At 36.2% G+C, this 21139-nt stretch overlaps 1 protein-coding gene across 1 annotated transcript in view; it reads right to left on the bottom strand.

The window, feature by feature from the left end:
• FBXL20 (F-box and leucine rich repeat protein 20) overlaps nt 1-20877 on the bottom strand; it is a 116752-nt gene extending 95875 nt beyond the window's left edge. The window contains exon 1 of the mRNA XM_063110778.1: nt 20619-20877. Coding sequence (XP_062966848.1) covers nt 20619-20660 — 42 coding nt within the window. The 5' untranslated portion in view covers nt 20661-20877. The remainder of the gene's footprint in view (nt 1-20618) is intronic.
• Between the last annotated feature and the right edge of the window lie 262 nt (nt 20878-21139).

The following is a 21139-nucleotide window of genomic DNA, read 5'->3' as shown; positions in this document are numbered from 1 at the left end:
TTGAAGGGGCTGGCCAATTAGCACAGTTGGTTAGAGGGTGGTGCTGATAACACCAAGATCCAGGGTACTGGCCAGCCTTCAAAAAAAAAAAGAGAGAGAGAGAAAGAAAGGAAAAAGAGCTTGAAATAAATGACCTTAAGTTCCCTACAAAACAAAGGAACCAACAGAAACTAGGCAACCAAAAGAAATAAAGAAATGTAATTTACGTAAGAATTATAGAACGTACAAAGATTAAGATCAGGTTTACATTGACAGCTACTTTTAAACATAAAAAGTATCAAAGTTAAATCAATGGAGACTGAGGAAAAAGCAGGTCAGTGTCATTATTGGCTATAAGAATAAATTGTGATTTAACCTAGAACACAGGCTTGATAACTCTGTTCTTTGGCAGTAACCGTTCAATTGTATCCCCAAACCAGTGGTGATGACAGGGAAAATGGAAAAAATGAGGACAATAATATTTTTTATAAATCTACATGCATTCATTCCATTTTTAAATGTTGGGATTATATGCTTCAGATTTTGTATAAATTGGTCAGTATTTTATTTTAAAATATCAATAGTATATGTTATGTTTTAAAAGATAATGTTAACAGCCTTGCATAAGTTATTCTCTTCCCTCTTTTTCCCCTCCATTTTACTAATCCCAGACTTTTGTGGATTTCCCAAACCTATTCGGTCATGAATGACTTTATGAGGTCGTCTGCCATCAGCTATTAAAAATTAACAGAAACATGCTTATATGTTTTTAAAAAATCAACAGATAGGCATGAGCAAGTTGAAACATAAACAGAAATTTTAAATTCAGCTAACTTTTCTCTGGGGGCATTCTCTTACTGCAGAGGAAGATCCTCTAATCTCTTACCTGGCTGCAGGCATTCTAGAGCTATATAGACTTCTCACTTAATTGGCTCCTGCCTCCCATTTTCAGTCTGGCATCTTAGCCCCATCCTCCTCTGGGCTTGGGGTCCTGGATCTTAAACTCCTCACCTCCAGTTCCTCCAAAGAACAAATCTCCTGACTTCTGTAAAGCTCACAATAGTTATCTAACTACTCAGGGTTAAGGGGAGAGTACTGAGGACTGGCTGGTTACCTCAGTTAGTTAGAGCATGGTGTTATAACACCAAGGTCAAGCCAAGGGTTCAGATCCCCACACCAGCCAGCCGCCAAAAAAAAAAAAAAAAAAACTAATCTTAAAACTGAAAAACAATGTGCGTGTGTGTGCGTATACATATATATAAAATAAAAGGAGAGTACTGAGAGGGAAGTCTATCTCCCATTACAGACTTTCAAACAATAACCCTGTTCTCAGCTTCCATCTTATCCCTACCTCCTATGGTACATGGTACTTCCACGTTCTAAGCTTTTCAGGGGTTCTGCAGAGAAAACATGGCCTGCCTCTTGCCGGTATTCTCCTTCATAGGCACTTGAGTTTGACCTTCCTCTCCTCTACCATGTCACTTACTATTTCTCTTTCTACTTTTCCTACTCCCATACAAGAAGCATTACAGATGTCTCATAGTTTCAAAGATGGAGTTTATATTCCTATTTTTAGGTGATTTTCAAGAGCCTGGAAATTACTTTTGCTGTCTTAAAACTAGAAAGGAGTGATTTTCATAATCTTTTAAGTCAAATATTTATCTTGAAAATGAGCCAACTACTGCTCAAAGGTTAAATGTTTATATTTGATAATTAATTACCAAATAACACAATTGATATCAAGAACTCAAATGCTTGGTTAAATTAGACTATTTCCTATTTTTCAAACACAGCTTATACACTCTCATCTCAAAGGCTTTATACTTTCTATCTAGAAATCTACCTACTTTTTAATGCTCAGCTTCAGTGTCATATCCTCTATGAAACCTTCTCTGATCCTCCCTGTTAAAGGGGAATGCCTCTTCTCCACTCCTTATTTACATGAGAAAGTATTTTCTCTAAACACACTCCTGGCTTCTCTGTACTTCTTTACTTATAGAGATGGAGTGACTTATCTAAACCAACCTGACTGGCAAATCAGAAGAATGAAGTGCAACTTGGCTCAGCTCTATGTTTTCGCCTTTTCTGAACAAGTATTCCCTCCTTCCTCAGGGCCAGACTTTCCCCTAGGTAGGAAAGCTTGATTCAATATACCACTGCTCGGAACCAGGTGGTCTACCTAATGGATTTCAGTTAACAGGCATAACTTAGCCCACACACTAAAAGCCATATCCTCCAACCTGATTTCCATTAGTAGTAAAAGTGCTATTTTGGCCCCTGTATGTCACTCCTGTTTTCTCCATTCGTCCAGAATTTTGGCCAAGGGTGAGGGATGCTTTTCAGAAATCCCAACATTCTCTACATAGGTATGTTCTTTTACTTCTCTATCAACTGTAACACCTTGCTTACAGTTCTATTATACAGCTTAAATTTTGCTTACTGTGTTGATTTAGTTCTAACTCATTAGGCTGTAAGTTTTCAGAAGGTAGATTAACCATAGTGCCCTACACATGACAAGCCACTGATAAATTGAAAATTGCTCTAGCATCAATAACTGAAGACAGCTAAATTCCCAAAGCCCTGGGAGGCTGGGTATATCGCAGTAGTCATGTCCTCCCTCATCCTGGAATACTGCTAAACGGTTTACTTTACATCCGGAGTCCAATCATGGTGTCAGTTCATAGAGCTATAAATTAAAATAAAGAATGGTTGAAATGGATGCTGTAACCCATATAGATTTAGCAATTGCTTAAAGAGCAAGATGTAACCATTAACCAATCCCTAACTCATGTCATGTGAGACACAACCAATGGAAAGCCTGATTAAGAGATCATCTCTTCTCCCCTTTTGTCTCCCCTTTTTGTGGTTATAAAAATGCTAAACTTCTGTTTGTGTCTTGGAGCACTTCTCAAGGTAACTTGGAGATGCTTCCCAGGCTGCAACCACTCAAATTTGGCTCAAAAAAAATCTTTGTTGTTCAAGCCATGCCTTAGTTTCCTTCCGCAGAATGAAACCACAAAATAAATATTTGTTGGATTAACTAATTAAAGGGCTAAATGTTTCTCTAAACTAAAAGCGAAAAAGATTTTATGGTTTCTTGCTATTTCAGGTAATATTCATTCTAAAGTCACAGACAGCAACCACATATCAACACTACTAGATTATAACTAATCATATAACTAAGATTTTATTTTTCCTTGCCTAATTTCCTCTAAAATATTTTGGGGTCATTATCACCATTTCTGAATTTTGTATATATTTTCTAGAATTTTTTAAAGCTAATTACATCCCATAAACTTAAAAATGAAAATAATTTTATTACACTAAGGAGACAAACGTGCCAAAAAAATTCAAATGAAATTGATAAAATTTAAGCTGGTATCTCAAGTTATCTTTCTGTAATATAGGACAAAGATATAACCACTTATAGTCACTGAATTAGTTCATCATCACAGTGACGTTAGCGGTTAAAAATAAGCAGTACATAAAAATGATTAGGAGAAGACATGGCCAAACTAGAGGTTGTGGTCACTCTTCTGCAGAACAAAAATAAAAGTGTACTCAGAAGTGACATCAGCAAAAATGGCAGAATAGGGAACTAAAAAATCTCACACCTTCATAAAGGCAGCAGCAACAACAAAAACCTGGTAAAGTCAATTTTTTTTGAACTTTTCAAATTAACCAAAAGCTTGCAACAACCCAAGGAGTCTTCCTTCTAGAAAAATAGCTGAATCTCAGTAAAAATGGAGTTTCATAAATTTTAACTTACCCCCATCTCTTGTTCAGCAGTAGTGTTAAAAATTGTTGGTAACTGGGGAACTAGAACAGACCTCATTTGCAAAGAATTGAAATTATTTGTTTTGACTTGTCTGGTGGCTCTCTGGAAGTCCAGCTTAAAAGGTTTGTCTTTATTTTGCTCAACTCAAAACTGGCCTAGTGCTAAAGAGCTGGCCAGCGTTTGTCAAAAACATTTACAGGCAAATGTTTTAGTTACTGCTACCTGAAGGAGAGATAAGGGCTGGAGCAAACAACAGACTAACCCAAAAGCTTGGGAGGAAAAAGTCAAGGGAGTATGTCCATAACGGCATTAAAAAGCACCAGTATACTCCTAGGAATCTAGAAGGCCACATGCATAACCAGGGAAACACCTGAAAAGGCCCTAAATTCTCAGCTCTGGCTGATCTTGAGGCTCTGCAGAAGAGGAAGCAAAGGCAGAGTTGTAAATGGCCTGGCTTGAGTGTTGAGTGTGTGCCCCAACATATACAGAGAACCTTAGTAAAGACTGAGAAAATGTTTTATTCCAAGTGTTTAGAAATCTCCATCTAATCATTAGGTGACCACTAAGCTAATGGAACAGAGATTTCAGGGCCACACATGACAAAGAATACAAACTACAGAATTAGTTCAGAAAAGACACTAAACAAACAAACAATACTAATGTGATAAGCAGTAACAACAAATCCAGGAGGGAAGTGAAATGTGATTTGCAGAGTTGCCACATTATAATATGCAAAATGTCCAGTTTAACCACAACAAGAAGGCATGTGAAGAAATTACTTATATATATATAAGAGCGTAGTATCCAATAACTCAACAATAAAAATACAAATAACCCAATTTTAAAACAGGCAAAGGATCTGAATAGACATTTCTAAAAAGATATACAAATGGCCAACAAGCACACAAAAAGATGCTCAACATCAGAGGCCAGGCAAGATGACAGACTAGAGGTGACCAGGGAGCGTTCCTCCCACAGAAAAGGACCAGGATAACTGAAAGGTAGCTGAATATTGATGGCAGCATCTGTGGAAGAAAAGATGCTCAACATCATTAGTCGTTAGGGAATTACAAAGCAAAACAATTATGAGATACCACCTCATACCCACACCCACTAGGACAGATATATATATTTTTTAATTTTATTTTTTTCATTGTACATGTTTATGGGGTACAGTCTCTTGTTTCAATACATGCTTATACTGTATAATGATCTCATCAGAATAGTTACATGATTTTTTAATTTCCTTTTTTTTGGCCACTGGCATATACAGGTACCTAAACCCTTGATCTTGGTGTTATCAGCACCACACTCTCCCCAATGAACTAACCGGCCAACCAGTTATATGATTTTTTTTAAAAAGGAAAATTACAACTATTGGCAAGGACACAGAGATACTTGAACCCCTGTACACTGCTGGTGGAAATGTATAATGGTATAACTGCTATGGAAAACAGGTGATTCTCTAAAAAAATTAAATACAGAAGCTCTACTTTCAAAAGATATCCAGAATCCAATTACTTCTCACCATCCCTATACTACAATCAACTTAAAACAAAATATCACCATCTCTTTCCTGAATAACTAGAAGAGCCTTGAGAATACTAGTTATAGTACAGTACAGTATCCACAAAGCAAGACTGATACTTTCAAAACGTAAATTATATCATGCTCGTCTTCTGTTTAAAGGCTTACCTTGTTAGAATAAAATTCAGAACTTAAAATGGTCTACAAAGTCATCCATGATCTGCCCTGTTCTCCATCCACCACCACCAACCACCTCTGCCCCCAGCTCCCACCAATAACTTTACGACTTCGCCTCTAAAACTTCAAAAAATACTCCCACCTTCATTTCTGCACTTACTACCCTTTGCCTGTAATGGTGTTTCCTCAGGCAACTACATGCCTTGCTCCATTATTTCTTCAAGAGCTGCTCAAATGTTACCTTAATAGTTAGGTCTTCCATAAAGTATGAACCATGCCCAGCCCCCTTCCCCCTTTTTCTGGCCTTTATTTTTGTCCACAGCAATTATCAGCATCTAGGGTAGTATATATTTAATTTTTTAACCTATTGTCAATCTCTCCTTACTAGATTTTAAACTCCATTAGGGCAGGGTTTTGTGTATTTTGTCCACTTTTATACAAGCACACATAACAATACCAGGCATGTAGATAGTGCTCAACAATATTTGCTGACTGAATCAGTGATTAGAAAATGTAACAGAAAAAAGAGAGCTCATTTGTAATAACATTTAAAACTATAAAGTATGTAGAAATAAAACAAACACCGCAAGATCTTAAAGAACACTATAAAAATTTGCTGATAAAAGCTGAATAAATATGTCATGTTCATGAATGGGCAGGAAAAAATTGTAAAGATATTAATGCCCCCCAATTAATATATGAAGCCAATTAATTAAAACTGTGGTATTGGCAATAAAAAATAGATGGAAGAAACAGAGGACAGTTCAGAAACAGATCTACGTATGCATTTAAATTAGTGTTATGATAGAAATGGCATTTCAAAATCAGTGGGAAGAATATGGACTAAATGGTGTTAGAACAACTGACTATAAATAAGGGGGGAAAGTTCAATGAGAACTCTACCTTATAAAATAAACTCCAAGTAAATTTAAAACTTACATGTAAAAATAAAAAAAGTTTAACATAGCTCCTATGGTTTGAATGTATGTGTCCCTTCAAAATTCATATGTTGAGACTTAAAAACCCCAAGGTGACACTATTAAGGGGGGGTCTTTAGGAGGAAATTAGGCCATGGGCACTCTGCCCTCATGAACAGATTTAATGCCCTTATAAAAGAGTCTTCAGAGAGTTCCCTGGCCCTTTCATCTCTTCTATCATGTCAGGACACAATGTTCATTCCCTTTCTGCCCCTTTCACCACGTAAAGATGCAGAAAGAGTCACCATCTTGAAGCAGAGAGTGAGCCTTTACCAGATACTGAATCTTCTGGTGCCTTGATCTTGGACTTCCCAGCCTCCAGAATTGTAGGAAATAAATTTCTACTGTTTATAAATCACCCAGTCTGTGGTATTTTGTTATGGAAGCCAGGAATGGACTAAGTCAGTGGCAAAACTATAATGCTACTAGAACAAAATATGGAAAGATATTTATAATCTTGGGATAGAGAACACAAAAAGCAAACATAAAGAGACAAGCAGATTCAATGATAATCTTTGCAAATACATAGGTAAACAAAGAGTTAGTATCCACTATTAAAAATGCCTAAAGGAGATTTAAAGAAAAAAACAAAAAAGCAGGGGGGGGCCCCACAACCCAAAGTATAAAATTTGACAAAGGACAGGAGCTAGCCAATTAGCCCAGTTGGTTAGAGCACACTGTTTTAACCCCAAGGTCAAGGGTTCTGATCCCCACACCCACCAGCCGCCAAAAAAAAGGAAGAAAAAGAAAACTTGACAAAGGATAAAATATGTAATTCCTGGAAGAAACAAAATTGATCAATAAAGCACAAACAATAAACAGGAAGACAACTTCATTAGTAATGAAGGAAATACAAATTAAAACAAAATTTTTCATCTATCAGTAAAAATTTAAAGGTTGAAAAACATCAACTGTTTGTAAAGATGAGGGGAAACACATCTTTCTCTCATTTACTACTGGCCAAAGCATAAATTGGGAAGCAATTTGAGAGTATCTAACAAAAAAATTAAAAGAAACATATATCCCCTATGACCCAGAAGTCCCTCTTCTTGGTATTTACCCAGAAAGAAACAAGAGAGAATGTACAAGAACATCTGTTGCATTTTTGTTTATAATGCCAAAAATAATAAATAATCTAAAGGTCCATTAATAGCAAAGAAGCTATCATATGAACATTATGTGAAATATTCATATAATGGAATACTATGTAGCAATTAAAAGAAATATATCCAGGAGATCTCTAAGACACAGCATAGAGAAAGTTTCAGAATGATAAACACAGTATGAGGCCAATTATGTAAACACTCACATACATAAAAGCATTAAAAAAAACCCAACAAGGATAATCCACCGAGGTTGAAATCTCTTGAAGTGGAGAGGGGTACAGTGGTGAGGATCAGGGTTAGGGCTATTTTTAGAGGGAATTTTTATTATACACTTGTCCCTCTGTATCCGTGGGGCAACTGGTTCAAGAACTCCCAACCCCGTACCAAAATCCTCAGATGCTCAAGTCCTTTACATAAAATGGTATAGTTTTTGCGTAACCTACCCACACACACCCCCTATACTTAAAATCATCTCTAGTTTACTTATAATACCAAAAACAATGTAAATTTTATGTAAATAGTTGTTATACTGTATTGTTTATTTGTATTGTTTTTTATTGTTGCATTGTTATTTTTTATTGTTTTTCTTTTTTTTCCCCCTGAATATTTTCAATCCTGGGTTGGTTGAATCCATGGATGTGAAACCCACGGATATGGAAGGCCAACTGTACTTAAAATGTTTTATTTTAAATAAAAAATTTATCCATGTATGACTTATGTAAATTAAAACTTATTTTTAAAGAGGAGGGAATAAGGTGCTAAGCCACATGTCTAGTATAATCTTGTTTGTCCAAAAATATGAAAATATAAAGAGATACATAATTTTTACAAGAATACATAATAAACAGTTAACAATGATTTTCTCTGTAGAATGAGGTAGGAGGAGGGAGAGAGAATTATTTTTCATCTGAAACTCACTTTAAGGTGAATAGAAAATTACATTTTAACTCTCTTCCAAGAACAAATACTAAAGCAACAGTTTAACCTCCATTTACAGTCCCAATCTAAACTATAGGCCTATTCCTATAATTGTCTTATTTCTGTAAAATGTAACTGACTGGAAGGAAGACATGTCACTGAAACAAATTAAACGGAGGGACCTGAAGCTACTTTAAGGACAGCCAAATAGGTTGATGCTTAAGTTTCTTTTAGCTGAAATAAGGGTAACACTTCACACAGACTGCACACCAGTCAACCAGTCACAGTCCAACCCAGCTACAGTGAATGAAAACTACAAGTTTATTGAGCTAGTTCTTCATGAAGTTTTGCTTAGACTTCAATCTGATTATTTCCTTTTTTAAAGAGTACCACTAACACGAAGCATAGTAATTACCTACAAATACATGTGGCTGGCTATCCACCTTCAACCTGAAGGGTAATAATTCCACAAAAGAACATTCCTAATTCCACAAAAGAACACTGTTTCCAGTGAAGATAATATAGAACGTAGAACATACGTATTCTCCCATAGTTCACAGCCCGATTTGGTATCGGCTCCTATGGTTTTTCACTCTCATGTTAATTCATCTCTGAAGAAACACTGTTACTGGGAATACTAACCATCAACTAAACCTCAACCATCTGACAACAGGCAGAACCTGTAAAACACAGAATAAAACTGGATACTAGGTAGGTATATAGTAACATCAAGACTTAAAAGGTAATGTGATGAGTTAATTATGTATTTCATTTGAACGTATTTTGATAGTGGTTAGAAGGGTCAGACAGATCTCGACAATAACTCCAAAACACTATTTTATGGGTGCGATCATTTTTAATGCAAAGTTCACATTACTGCAATAATAATTAATTTAAATGCTTTAGAAGATGGTAATACTGTTTCTTGCTATTCTTTCTTATATTAAACACTTATTTCTCTTCTATTTATTTCTCTTCTACTATTTGATCTTTTATTTTATTTTTTTACTGAAGCATAAATGACTATACATATCTGCAGGGTACAAAGTTGACTATCAATAGCTGTGTACAATATGTGATGGTCAAATCAGGATAGTTAGTTAACTTACTGATCATTACAATATGCAATTGTTCTTTGTGTCCATTAACCAATTTCCCAATTAACAAAACCTACTTGATCTTTTACCTAGAAATGTCTCTCTATACTTATTCACAAAATACTATATCCTTAATTTTTATTATTTTAACTCAATAGTAGTATACTTGCCATTTTCCATCTTTAATTAATAAATTATCTGAAATTAAGTAAAGCATTACCCAAACTTTATATGTCAAACCCAAAAAGAAATCTTGCAAAAAGTCTGAATATTGAAGCCTTATAAAGTTATACTCAAAGTTCTACAAATTCTTAATGTTATAAAACTTTTAATATCTCATTCCTGGTCTTTATGAGGAAAAATTACACTAAAGAAGGTAATCAGATCAGTTTCACTCAATATATGAATTACATACTAACAGCTTTTGGTCCAACTGTGATTTACTGCAAAGTACCTGGAAGGAATTTACTGCTTGGTGGGGTTTACACAGAATATTTCACGATTGTTTAAATGGGGAGTGACTTAAATTGGTTGGTAAGTATGGCTAATAAGACAAAACATAGCTCTAATCTTCATACTATACAGTCCCTACACAATTAACCTTGCTCAATTCTATGGCCACAAACTCAAGTGTTAATCCTAACCAAACATCTTATAAAAGCCTGCTATGGGCCAAAAGAAGAATGAGTTAGAAGGGATGAATAGTTCAAAACAACTCATTCTTAGTACGTATACACAAGAGACAAGTACAACAGACTTCAAGTCAACTTCACTAAGGGTCTGGCTCTTATACTTAGCTATTTAATGTTGGGAAAATGACAGCCTTTTTGAGCACCTTTCTTATCTATAAAATAACTGAGAAATATCCTCTATCTAACATAAAAAGGTTTTTTTTTAATTAAGTTCAAATAAAGTTATAAATACGAACATACTTTTTAATATGTAAAATACTACATTAATTTGTTACTTGAGATAGTTCAAAATAGCCGTTCTGGTGAAGGAGGCTTAGCAGGATACCCTACATACTTGTATATGAGGTACAGCATTATACAGTCATTCATAAATACCTCTAACAAGACATATTCTTTGCCTTAAAAACAAATGGAGTGTTACACGTATAACTACACACTATATACAGTAAACCTGGAACCACTGATTAAAGTTACTTTTTCTAATCATGTTTAATTTCTGCTTAAATCACTGGGGAATGTCAGACTTAAGAGAGAAGCAGCTACTCTGATTAGCTCTATCATTAATAGTGCTACTATTTCATTTCCCTAAAGATGTATCAGTAAAACCAAAGAATTAACTAGCAAAAACCTGCCCATCTTTTTCCTTGGTCCTCTATGGACCAATGGAAAGAATGTCACAGAGAAGGATAAGTAATACACACTTGTATTTATTTTTTTTAAAGAATACTTACTTCTGACAGTAAAGTGCTAATATTTCTAAAAAGCAGAGTCAATGGATTGTATTTTCTTTTAAAAGTACTAAATAAAATATAATGCAAGTCACATAGGCAGGGTGAGGATTACAGAAAGTATGAACACGTCTCATGAAATTAGTTATCACCTTCCCACACATCTATTACTGCATTTACCAGAACACTAAATTATTTTTCTCATATATCATTCTTCCTAACTAGACCTACAAACTCCGAGGCAGAGACAACATCTTGGAGCATCTTTGTACCTCTAACACCTATCAATCTGACACACAGTAGGTGCTAAATAAATGAACAGAACTGAACTACCAATAACAATGCCTTGGTTTTCTACACTTTGATTTTCTGAGCCCTAGATGAGGTCAGAAAAACTTTTCTAAACTCCTGGATCTATTTGTTCTTGGTAGCTGTGGGGCAGCATAGTGTGGTACGGTAGTTTCATTAGTGAAACTGGGTGTATTTGAACATATAAAATAACTATATTTTAGGTGCTGCACATTTTATATTATACCTTGTTTTCAGGGCTAACCTATCCAGGAGAAAAACATGAGAAAAGTAATAATGATTTTATAAGATGTAAAACTATTCCCCTTGGAGTTCAAGTTGCAAATATAAGTTACCTTTGTCTTCCTTATCCCAATGTTTCTCTAACAGAAATTTATATTGCTATCTCTTGGGAAACTTCTAGGAAACATGCATGCCCAGACCTATTTCTCATCAAAGGATGGGGTGATTTCCGGGGATTAGTATTGTGCAAAACTTCACTGGTGATTTTCAAGGCCATCCTATTTATCTCTACTAGTGTCTTTAGTTGTAATAAATGAAATTGAGTTTCATTTATTTCTCCTTAATAATATCCCTTTGTCTCTGGGAGTACTATTAAAAAGCAAGAGTTTGGGGCTTAATTTTTAACTAACATTAATCCAGTTTGTATTATGACAGGATAATAAATATTGGAAATCTCATTTTAGAGCTGTAAAGACAAAGAGAGTTTAAGTGGTTTTCCTCAGGGATCAATGTGAGTTCACAGTAGCACCAAGATTAGGTCTCTTGATATCTTGATTCCTACATTTAGGCCAAACCTTTCTGTCTGGACCAGAGACTGATGAGCTCAGATGAAATTTATGACCCTGAGGGCCTATAATCCACCTTTTGAGACATATAATCTAAATACAATGATTCTTTATTAAGGAATGTGTTGACCTCAGTAAAGTCGCATTTTTTTTTTTTTTTTTTTTGTGAAGCTGCATTTTTTTGTTGTTGTGCTTTTAAAAAGTAGATCTGGGGTAACCCCAATCAGCTGTGACTAAGAATATGGAGTATTAACTAAATCTCTTACCTTCTTGCAGTTACCATTTGTGACAGTACGCTGGAAAAATTATGGCATTAAATAAATGTTGTAATTTATTCAAGGAGATTTCCAAAATATATCAGGTTTCTTTTCTACAAGTGGGTTGCAGAAATAAGTTGTGATGTGATTTTTTTTCAACGAGCTTCTTTACATGAAGGACACACAAACAATTTTCAAAAAACTGATGAGGATGAGTGTCAGGGAAGGGTATTAGCAATGCAGTGCTCCAGTTCAAAAATAAATGTATCTCTACTTGTCTGTGTTCAGTCACATCATAGCTTTATTTTCTGTTAATCAGAGAAGGAAGAATGACCAGTGTCTGAGGTTAAAAACTGACCAATCCAATGTTTTAAATGTCCACTTACAATCTGGTGCCAGATTCTCATCTTAGGAGACATCTATCCACATTTCCCTAACAATGAGTACAATAATGGCTACAGTATAAACTCCAGATTAAAACACCACTAAATCATTATGTTCAATTAGATTTATTAAAATTCAAGGTGTTTCTGTTTAATAAACCCAATATTTAAAACTGACTCAGATAAATAAAGGGATGATTAGTTACATTCTTGCCTTTGTAAAAGGATTTTTCTTTTAAACGATAAGTTCCTTTAAAGCATTTAACATACTAATTTATAAAAAGTCATTTTATAAATACTTCTACTCTACAAAATAATATAACAGGCATTGTTAATTGAACTCTTAATGTATGGTACACAACTTGCTAAATGTTGTTACAAACATTATAGAATTTAATCCTCACAATCCAGTGCAGTAGGTACTATACCCATTCTGGAGATTGAAAATTTGAGACTCAGAGAGATTAAAGAATTTCTCCAAGGTCACACAGATAGTAAGGAGCAATGCCAGGGCTCAAACTCATTCTAAGAAATAGGTACCACAGCAAACTGAACCCAGGATATCACATAATCATTATACTCATTGGCAAAGGTGTTTGTTTGGTTAGATATACTGCAGACTCTTTCCCCCCCGTGTCCACTGCCATTTTTCATCAGAATTCAGGGCAAAAGCAAGCAGGAATCCAAAGCAGCATATAGGATAAGATTACAATGACTAATTGGCTTTTCTTTACTACCAGTTGTAAGCAAAGACGTTTAAGAACATTGGCAATAAATTGACCATCTAATCTCTTTATAGAGAATTACAGAATTTCCATGCTGGAGGGAACCGTACTGTTGAGACAATGCAGGTCCAGAGAGGTAACTTACCCACAGTCACATAGATACCAGTAACACTAGAACTTCACTAGAGTACATATAATACACACAAACACGTATATGAGTACTTTTTGTTACACAGTTCAGAACTGAATTATTTCCCTTTGCAAAATCCTGATGACACTGCCTTAATACTTTCACTCTCTCCATACCCAAATTAATTTCAAAATTAGAACATTAAAATACACAGATGATCTGGTTCAAAAAACAAGATGGGGGATAAAATAAGAAACTCTGGAAAAATGAGAACTCTGGAAAACCTTGCAGCTAACATACAAATTGTTCATTTGCTGAGAACTGCAAATCCCTTTTCCCTTTTTTTTTCTTTTCCCCACCCACCTCTAAAAAGGAAAAAAAAGAAAACAAAAGAACAAAACAAAAGTAGCTCTTTGTTGGTAATTGCAACTCAGGATATTAATGAGTTGAATGACCTTCTCTGGGCCTGTCAACACAGAGTGACATATGCATAAAGGCAGGTACTCTACATTTAAGAACCTGACCTAGTCTAGAAATTTTACCATTTTCTTTTTACCTGCACCTCCTGTCACATAAAATACCTCACTCTGCAGATAGTAAAGCAAACATGAAATGCCCAGAATAGCTATACATATGGCATCTTCTTATTGCAAACTGGAAGTAAAACTGAGAATACTTTTCCAGTTTTCACTTTGAAATGATCACGAAATTATATTTGCCTGCATCCTCCAGTTCATCAGAAAGTCACACCAAGAAACACTACAATAGTTGGTATATCTGACTGTACGAGTTTGGACAGCATTTGATATATTGCCAACCTTCACCTCCATACTGTTAGATATAATTTCTCTTAGCGCCAAAGTAATGCCTAAGATCAATTTACTACCTTACTTTCATGGTCCCTTTTTCAGTTGTGACCAGAAATTCCTGGGATCAAAGACAAAAATAACAGCAGAAATTGCCAATATCTATTTCATAATTGACTAAATCCTCACTTACCATGATCTAATAGGTGACTGTATTATTCCATTAGTGTTGCTTATAACAGAATACCTTAAATTGGGTAATTTACAAATAAATAGAATTTATTTCTTACAGTTTTAGGAGCTGGGAAGTCCAAAGTCCAGGGAACACAAATGGTGAGGGCCTTCTGTGTGGGAACTCTCCACAGCAATGCAGGGATCACATAGGCTGGGGAAGAAAGCTAACTTCCCCACTTGCTCCCCTTTCAAAGCTATCAGAACTATACCAATTACCAACCATTAAATCATCAATGGATTAATCCATTCACAAGGGTACAGTCCTTATAATCTAATCCCCTCTTAGAGGCCCCACCTTTCAATTACCTTAATAGGATTTCCCACCCTCTTAACTCTGTTATAGTAGAGATTAAATTTCCAACACATGAACCTTTGGGGGACACACTTAACCCACAGCAGTGACTTTAACCTCATAGCAACTAAAGAGACTGAGCACAAATTAAACTATTAAACCAATTACATTTCCATCTGACTACAACTGTCAGACATGAGGCTTATTAAAGCCAAAAGAATATCATAAAACCAAGTTTGAGGATACATGATAAGGGAATAAAAAGGTGACTTCCCTATAGTTATAACTCACATACCTACTAAATAGTTATTTGATATTTGCTGAAAATAAGTACCCAGTAAAATCATTCTTTTAACAAAAGCAGTCTTCAAAAGCAAATGCAAATTCTTTTAGGATTTATCACATCTGAATACATACCTTTGTTTTTTAAAGTTACATAATTAAGCAAGATGAATCAAACACAAATACCATTGCATAGTTCAGTACCACCACCTACTGTTAGTTGCTATGAGGCTAAAATATCTTATCAAATAAATCCAAGTTCATTAAGGCATAAAACTATAAAATCACAGTGGAAAGCCTAATTTTTTCTGGGTCTGGGGTCTAATTTTTTGGGTGGGGATCTGATCAAAGAATAGTCTGGAAGATCTAGTAGAAAACAATGTAAAGACAACTATGCACAAGCAGCTAAATTTGGTCAGTTTAACGGCATTCTTCTTCTCCTTTCCTCCCTTGGATTTTCCTGGTGTCACAGAATATTTTATTTTGAACATCTAAAAATACCCTCCCAAAACCGCAGTACTAGTTAGATTGCTGGAATTTTTAATTCAGTTTCCAATCTGTCACCAGTTGGGAATCGGTAATCTAAGGGATAGGAATGTCCTATAACAAAAGCACTTCTAAATTTGCAAGAAAAATAAGACCAAGGTTAGAAAAGAGACATCTTTGGGGGTGAAAATAGAAGGATTTTCAAAATTAAGATTAAAAAGCATCAACAACACTAACAGTTAAAACCAACAAGTGACCTAACACATAATATAAGACTTTAGAAATGACTACTTCTAACAGAAATATTGATTTAATGAATGAAAATCTTCAATACAAAAATAGATTACACCTAAGAATACAGGACTTAAATATCAAGAATACATTTTGTGAAGTTTTTGCCAAGCTAAAGATTTTTTAATGACTTAATGGAAAACATAGTAATTTTCAATATGTTATGGTTTATCTGTTTTTCATATCCATGTTGATTTTTAAATAATGGATGCTACAATGTAAGTACATGATACATGTAAGTACCCTGTTTCAAAAGATAAAAAGATCCATGATTATGCAATAAAGAAACATTAATAACACTATTCAAAAAGGACAGATAGTCTGAATGGGCCTAAAAAGCCTAGACTTTCTATAACGTTAGATAATTTAATGTTAGATAATTGCTTTCAACTCATTTCTAGAGAGTTAAAAACAAAATTCTTTAGTTTTACTAGTACTCTTTCCCATAGCAAGGCTTTTCAAAGAGTGAAACAAATGACTCTCACCCAGTGGAAAAATATATAACATTTCCACAGGCACCAATTTGGAAAACATGGTTATTCACTATGCAAAATGTTCTTTAGGTTAGAGGATAAAAAGGTTTTATTGCAGCCTTAACAGTATTGTGAGACTGAGTCTACAAACTTAAACAAAATATTGGTGTGGCTGTTTCAGAAGAAATGGCCATGGGAAAAGTCCTTTGCTTTTATTCAAAAATCACATATTCATAGGATTCTGGAACAAAAGGTACTTCAATGACTGATTCTACCTTCCTTGTTTTGCAGAGGAGGGAAAATGGCCAAGTTAGAGAAGAGAAAAGAAATTACCAAAGTTACAGTTAGTTGGTAGCAAATATCAAGATTAACTAATTAATACCCACTGTCCCTTAATTCCCAAGGTAGTATGTTCTTTCTGCCATGGCACATTTTATGATTTTTGTTATTTTGGATAAATTAAATTGATAAAATGAAGCAAGAAGGCAAAGAAATACCATAACCTAGTGAGATATAATGAAAAATAACAATGAAACCAAACTGGAGCATATCAGTTTCTAATTTATGTGCCTTTAACATCTCCAGGCACTGTTTAAACCATAAAATAGTATCTGAACGTCAATTAATGTTACCACTTTGACTTTTTTCTTAACTGTTAGATTTTTTAATACACTCAAATAAGATAAAATTTTCTCCCTACATCCTTGTAATGGAGCTACTAACAGTATGACAAAGAGAGACTTAACCAAAAAAAAAATCTAAACTTTGATTCAAGAACTAGCCTAGACATTTAAATGTATCTGTCACTAATCTCATTGAATGTTAAGATAATGTCAGTTATGGCACTTAAAATGAAGGATAGATTCTCTCTCTTGACAGCAAATAAAAAATAAAATATACCGGATAAAGAACTTTAGGAAAGCTCTTTTCCACACATTTTATGGGCTTTCTGCTAAGTTATGCTAAAAACAGAGCAGAATGACAGCGTGGAGTCACAAAAATGCAGATTGGAATCTTGGCTCCCCCATCACTAGCTGTGCCACTTGAACACCTTACTTAACCTCTCAAGCCCTCACTTTCCTCAACTGTAAAACAGAATTGCGAGAATTGTAAGTAATTGACTTAAAACATCTAGCTCAGTACCTGGCATGTAGAAAACACTCAATAACCATCATTAAGCTTGAAAGAAAATTATTAAAATTTGCCACAAAGCAAATTTCACTGTAAGTAATATAATAAAAAGTATTTAAATGATGAATTTCAATTTAGCGACTAACACAGTTCAGCATACACTATGTCAACCTCTGCAGATTATTATTGTATAGATTTAATGCTAAGGTGAAACAGCAAGGCACAACACAAATTTTCACATCTTTAGATCTCTTAAACTCTTTATCCAAAAGTCATCTTCTTTGTCTATTCTACAGGATGCTACATATCTGGCTCACAGATATACCTTCCTTTGGTTTTTTTTTTTTTTTTTTTTTTTTTTGTCTTTTTCATGACCGGCACTCAGCCAGTGAGTGCACCGGCCAGTCCTATATAGGATCCGAACCCGCGGCGGGAGCGTTGCCGCGCTCCCAGCGCCGCACTCTCCCGAGTGCGCCACAGGCTCGGCCCTACCTTCCTTTGGTTTTAACTTAAAAAATCTTTTTCTACCACTCTACCCCCGACTGTGAGATTTAAAGTGCGAGGCCCCCAGTTACAACATTCAAAAGGGTACAACATAAAACATTCCAGATAAAAGAATTTTAATCAATCAGCTATGAAAAGATCATAAACCAGTTATCTTCCCCAAGAAAAATAAATCTTTTCGCTTTTTGTATTAACCATAACCACAATTTGAAATTAGCCATTATTTGCCATAAAGATTTCCAGCATTCACAAAAATTCTCATTGAGAGATCAGCTATCTGCTTACAATAGTAAAATTTTCAGTTCTTTAATAAGTGTTCTGTAATTTTGAGGATTTAAAAAAAATCAGGGCTGGCTGGTTAAAGCACACTTGGTTAAAGCATGGTGTTGTAACACCAAGGTCAAGGGTTCAGATCCCCTTATGGGCCAGCCGCAAAAAATAAATAAATAAAAATTTAAAAATACCATTCAATATAATTGTTTTAGATGTCAAAAGCCTGCTTTATTTGCCTACATCTTTTATTGATTGAAAGTAAATATTTAACATATTTTCAATGAATTAGCAATGTTTATTACCTCATAAAAAGCCAGTTTACTAATTATCTTCCTACTTGTAAATTAGGTCAATAAAGAGGTAAATGGTTTTAAGAAATGCTTAAATAATAAAGCTCAACACATCATTTCTAGCCACTCTCATCTGTATTCTGTCATGGAATACTTCACAACATACTAAAAGAATAGCCTTTGGTTCATAAACAAACACTTTAATCACGAATACTACACAAGAAGTATTTTTTACCTCCTTAATCTTTTTAAACTTTCTCAGATCATATTTAGAAACTTTAGTTGCCTGCTACGTAACAATTAAGGTAAACTGATGTGCTTCATGAAGCAGTAAATTTTCTTTAAGAAATTTAAGAAAATTTTCTTGAAGAATTCAAGAAAATTCTTTCCAACAATTATTCAACAACCTAAACAGCAAAATGATGAAGAGCTAATTACAGTTGCAAAAGGCCACCACCCACTCAAATCTTCAGTATTTGGGACTCCCTTTCAAAATTTCTGTTAAGTAACACCAAGGTCAAGGGTTCAGATCTCCGCACAGGCCAGCCGCCAAAAAAAAGAAAAATTCTTGTTAACTGCTGTCTATTCAGTAATTTTAATGATATTCTGTACTTTTACAGTAGCATTGAATGTGAAACCACCATAAATTTACCTTATTGGGGCCTTCTACATTACGGCAACACCAAGTCCTATTAACGTATACACCAAATAATTATCTAGAATAATACTTTCTTCCCATGATTAAGTTAAATATGAAAACTCTAAGAAGTCCAATTCCTTGATTTTCTCCTCTCCTAACCTGCAACAGTAATACTGTAGCTATGAATTTAAACTTTCCCCAAACACTTCCTATCTTGATCTTTGTTGATAAATTCAAATATTTTCCCTATAAGCATAAAGAGTAATCAAGGAATAGACTAAATTGATAATCCTTAGGTAAAACTTTCACCTCTTGCACGTAGTTGGTGAGTTTCCTGACACTGATTCACCACTGTCTTACAACTGCATCTTTCAAGTGGAGATAAAAAAAACACCCAGTGAGATGTACACTGAGCTGTGAGTGATCCCAGGGCAGCTTGATTCTCTGCCAGAAAAGGCCAGGTAACATTTACTCTTCTTGTTGTATAAGTTTCTTTCTCTCTCATACCCTCAGTGAACCTTCCCGTATATTATTATACTATTGCAATTCATCAGTAATTAGAATACTTCACTTCCCAAAGGAATTCCTTCCATACACTGTGACTATTCTCCAAAGACAGACAGTCCATTCCTTAATACCATGAATTCAAACCTCCTTCGCCAGAGGAGGAAAAATTCCCGAGACAAACAGGCCAGAATGGATTTTCTGAAGTGTCAGACTTTCGTCCCAATCTCAAAACTGTAGACATCTAAGTTCCCAGAAACAATAAGATACAAAAGTACAGACTAAACGGGAAAGAAGAGGAAATATCAGAACAATACCCAAACCAAACAGCACCGAAAACCCGTGGTCGCCTCTATCATCCAGTCTAACACACTTGCTTCCCTAGTTTAATCAAGGTCTCAAACTCGGAGAAACGGCCCCTGGCCCATAATTTCCCCCTTCTACAGACAACAAACGTTTCACAAGGAAGGTGGCAGAAAAAAAGAAGGTCTGGTCGATCGGAGCCGTGATGATTTTTCTACCGGGTGGAAGGAGGCAAGCCAAGGGTTGTATAAAGAATGGAAAGCTGAGTGATCCTGGGGGGAGGGGGGAATTAGGGCGCCAGAGCTAATCTTCCGCCGGGGCCCGAGGGTGGGAGAAGGCGAAGAGTCGGGAGGACTAGGGAAGCCGGGCTACATTGGGCTTTCGGATCACGAGAATGGGGAGAGAAGTCTGGCACCGCCACCGGTGGGTGGGTGGGTGGCGGCGAACGCAAGGGAGGAGGCTCCGTGCGGAGCAAATGTTTCGGGTAAGAAAACCGGACTGGTCTTCCTCACGCCGCCCAAGCCCCCCATGCTCACACCTCAAACCTGCTCTTGGTCACTCCGTTCACGTCCCTCCTCATGGGGACGGCGGGTGCGGCCCGGGCCGGGCGCTGCGGCGTGTGGAGTGGAAAGACTGGGGGCCCAGGGCAGGCCCGGGAGAGCCGGGACGGGGAGGAGGTGGAAGAGGGGCAAAGCCGGGGCCGACAGACGCGGAGGAGACCTCTCGGCTCCAGCAGGGCCTCCACCACCTCCCGCGGCGCGGGCGGCCACAACGGCTGCTCGTCGCTAGCTCGGCTCTCTCCTCAGCCTCAACTTCAACCCAAAACAAAAACACTCCCCACCTGCCAGCAACGCCGCTCCTCATTGGGCCGAGCCGCCCGGGCCTCGGAACGCTGAGGGAGGAGAAGGCGGGGGAGAAGGGGGGAGGAGCGCGCGGCGGCGGCGCGAGATCTCCCCTCCCCCACCCGCGGCGCCCGGGAGCAGCCGGAGTGTGGCGGCGGCGGCACCAGCCCCTCCCGCCTCCGAGGCAGGCGAGTTCACCGGGAGAAGGAGAGGCAGA

Source organism: Cynocephalus volans, chromosome 10 (genome assembly GCF_027409185.1).
Source record: "Cynocephalus volans isolate mCynVol1 chromosome 10, mCynVol1.pri, whole genome shotgun sequence".
Lineage (NCBI taxonomy): Eukaryota > Metazoa > Chordata > Mammalia > Dermoptera > Cynocephalidae > Cynocephalus > Cynocephalus volans.
Note: the sequence above shows the minus strand (reverse complement) of the source record. Positions and strands in the feature narration are given on the sequence as shown.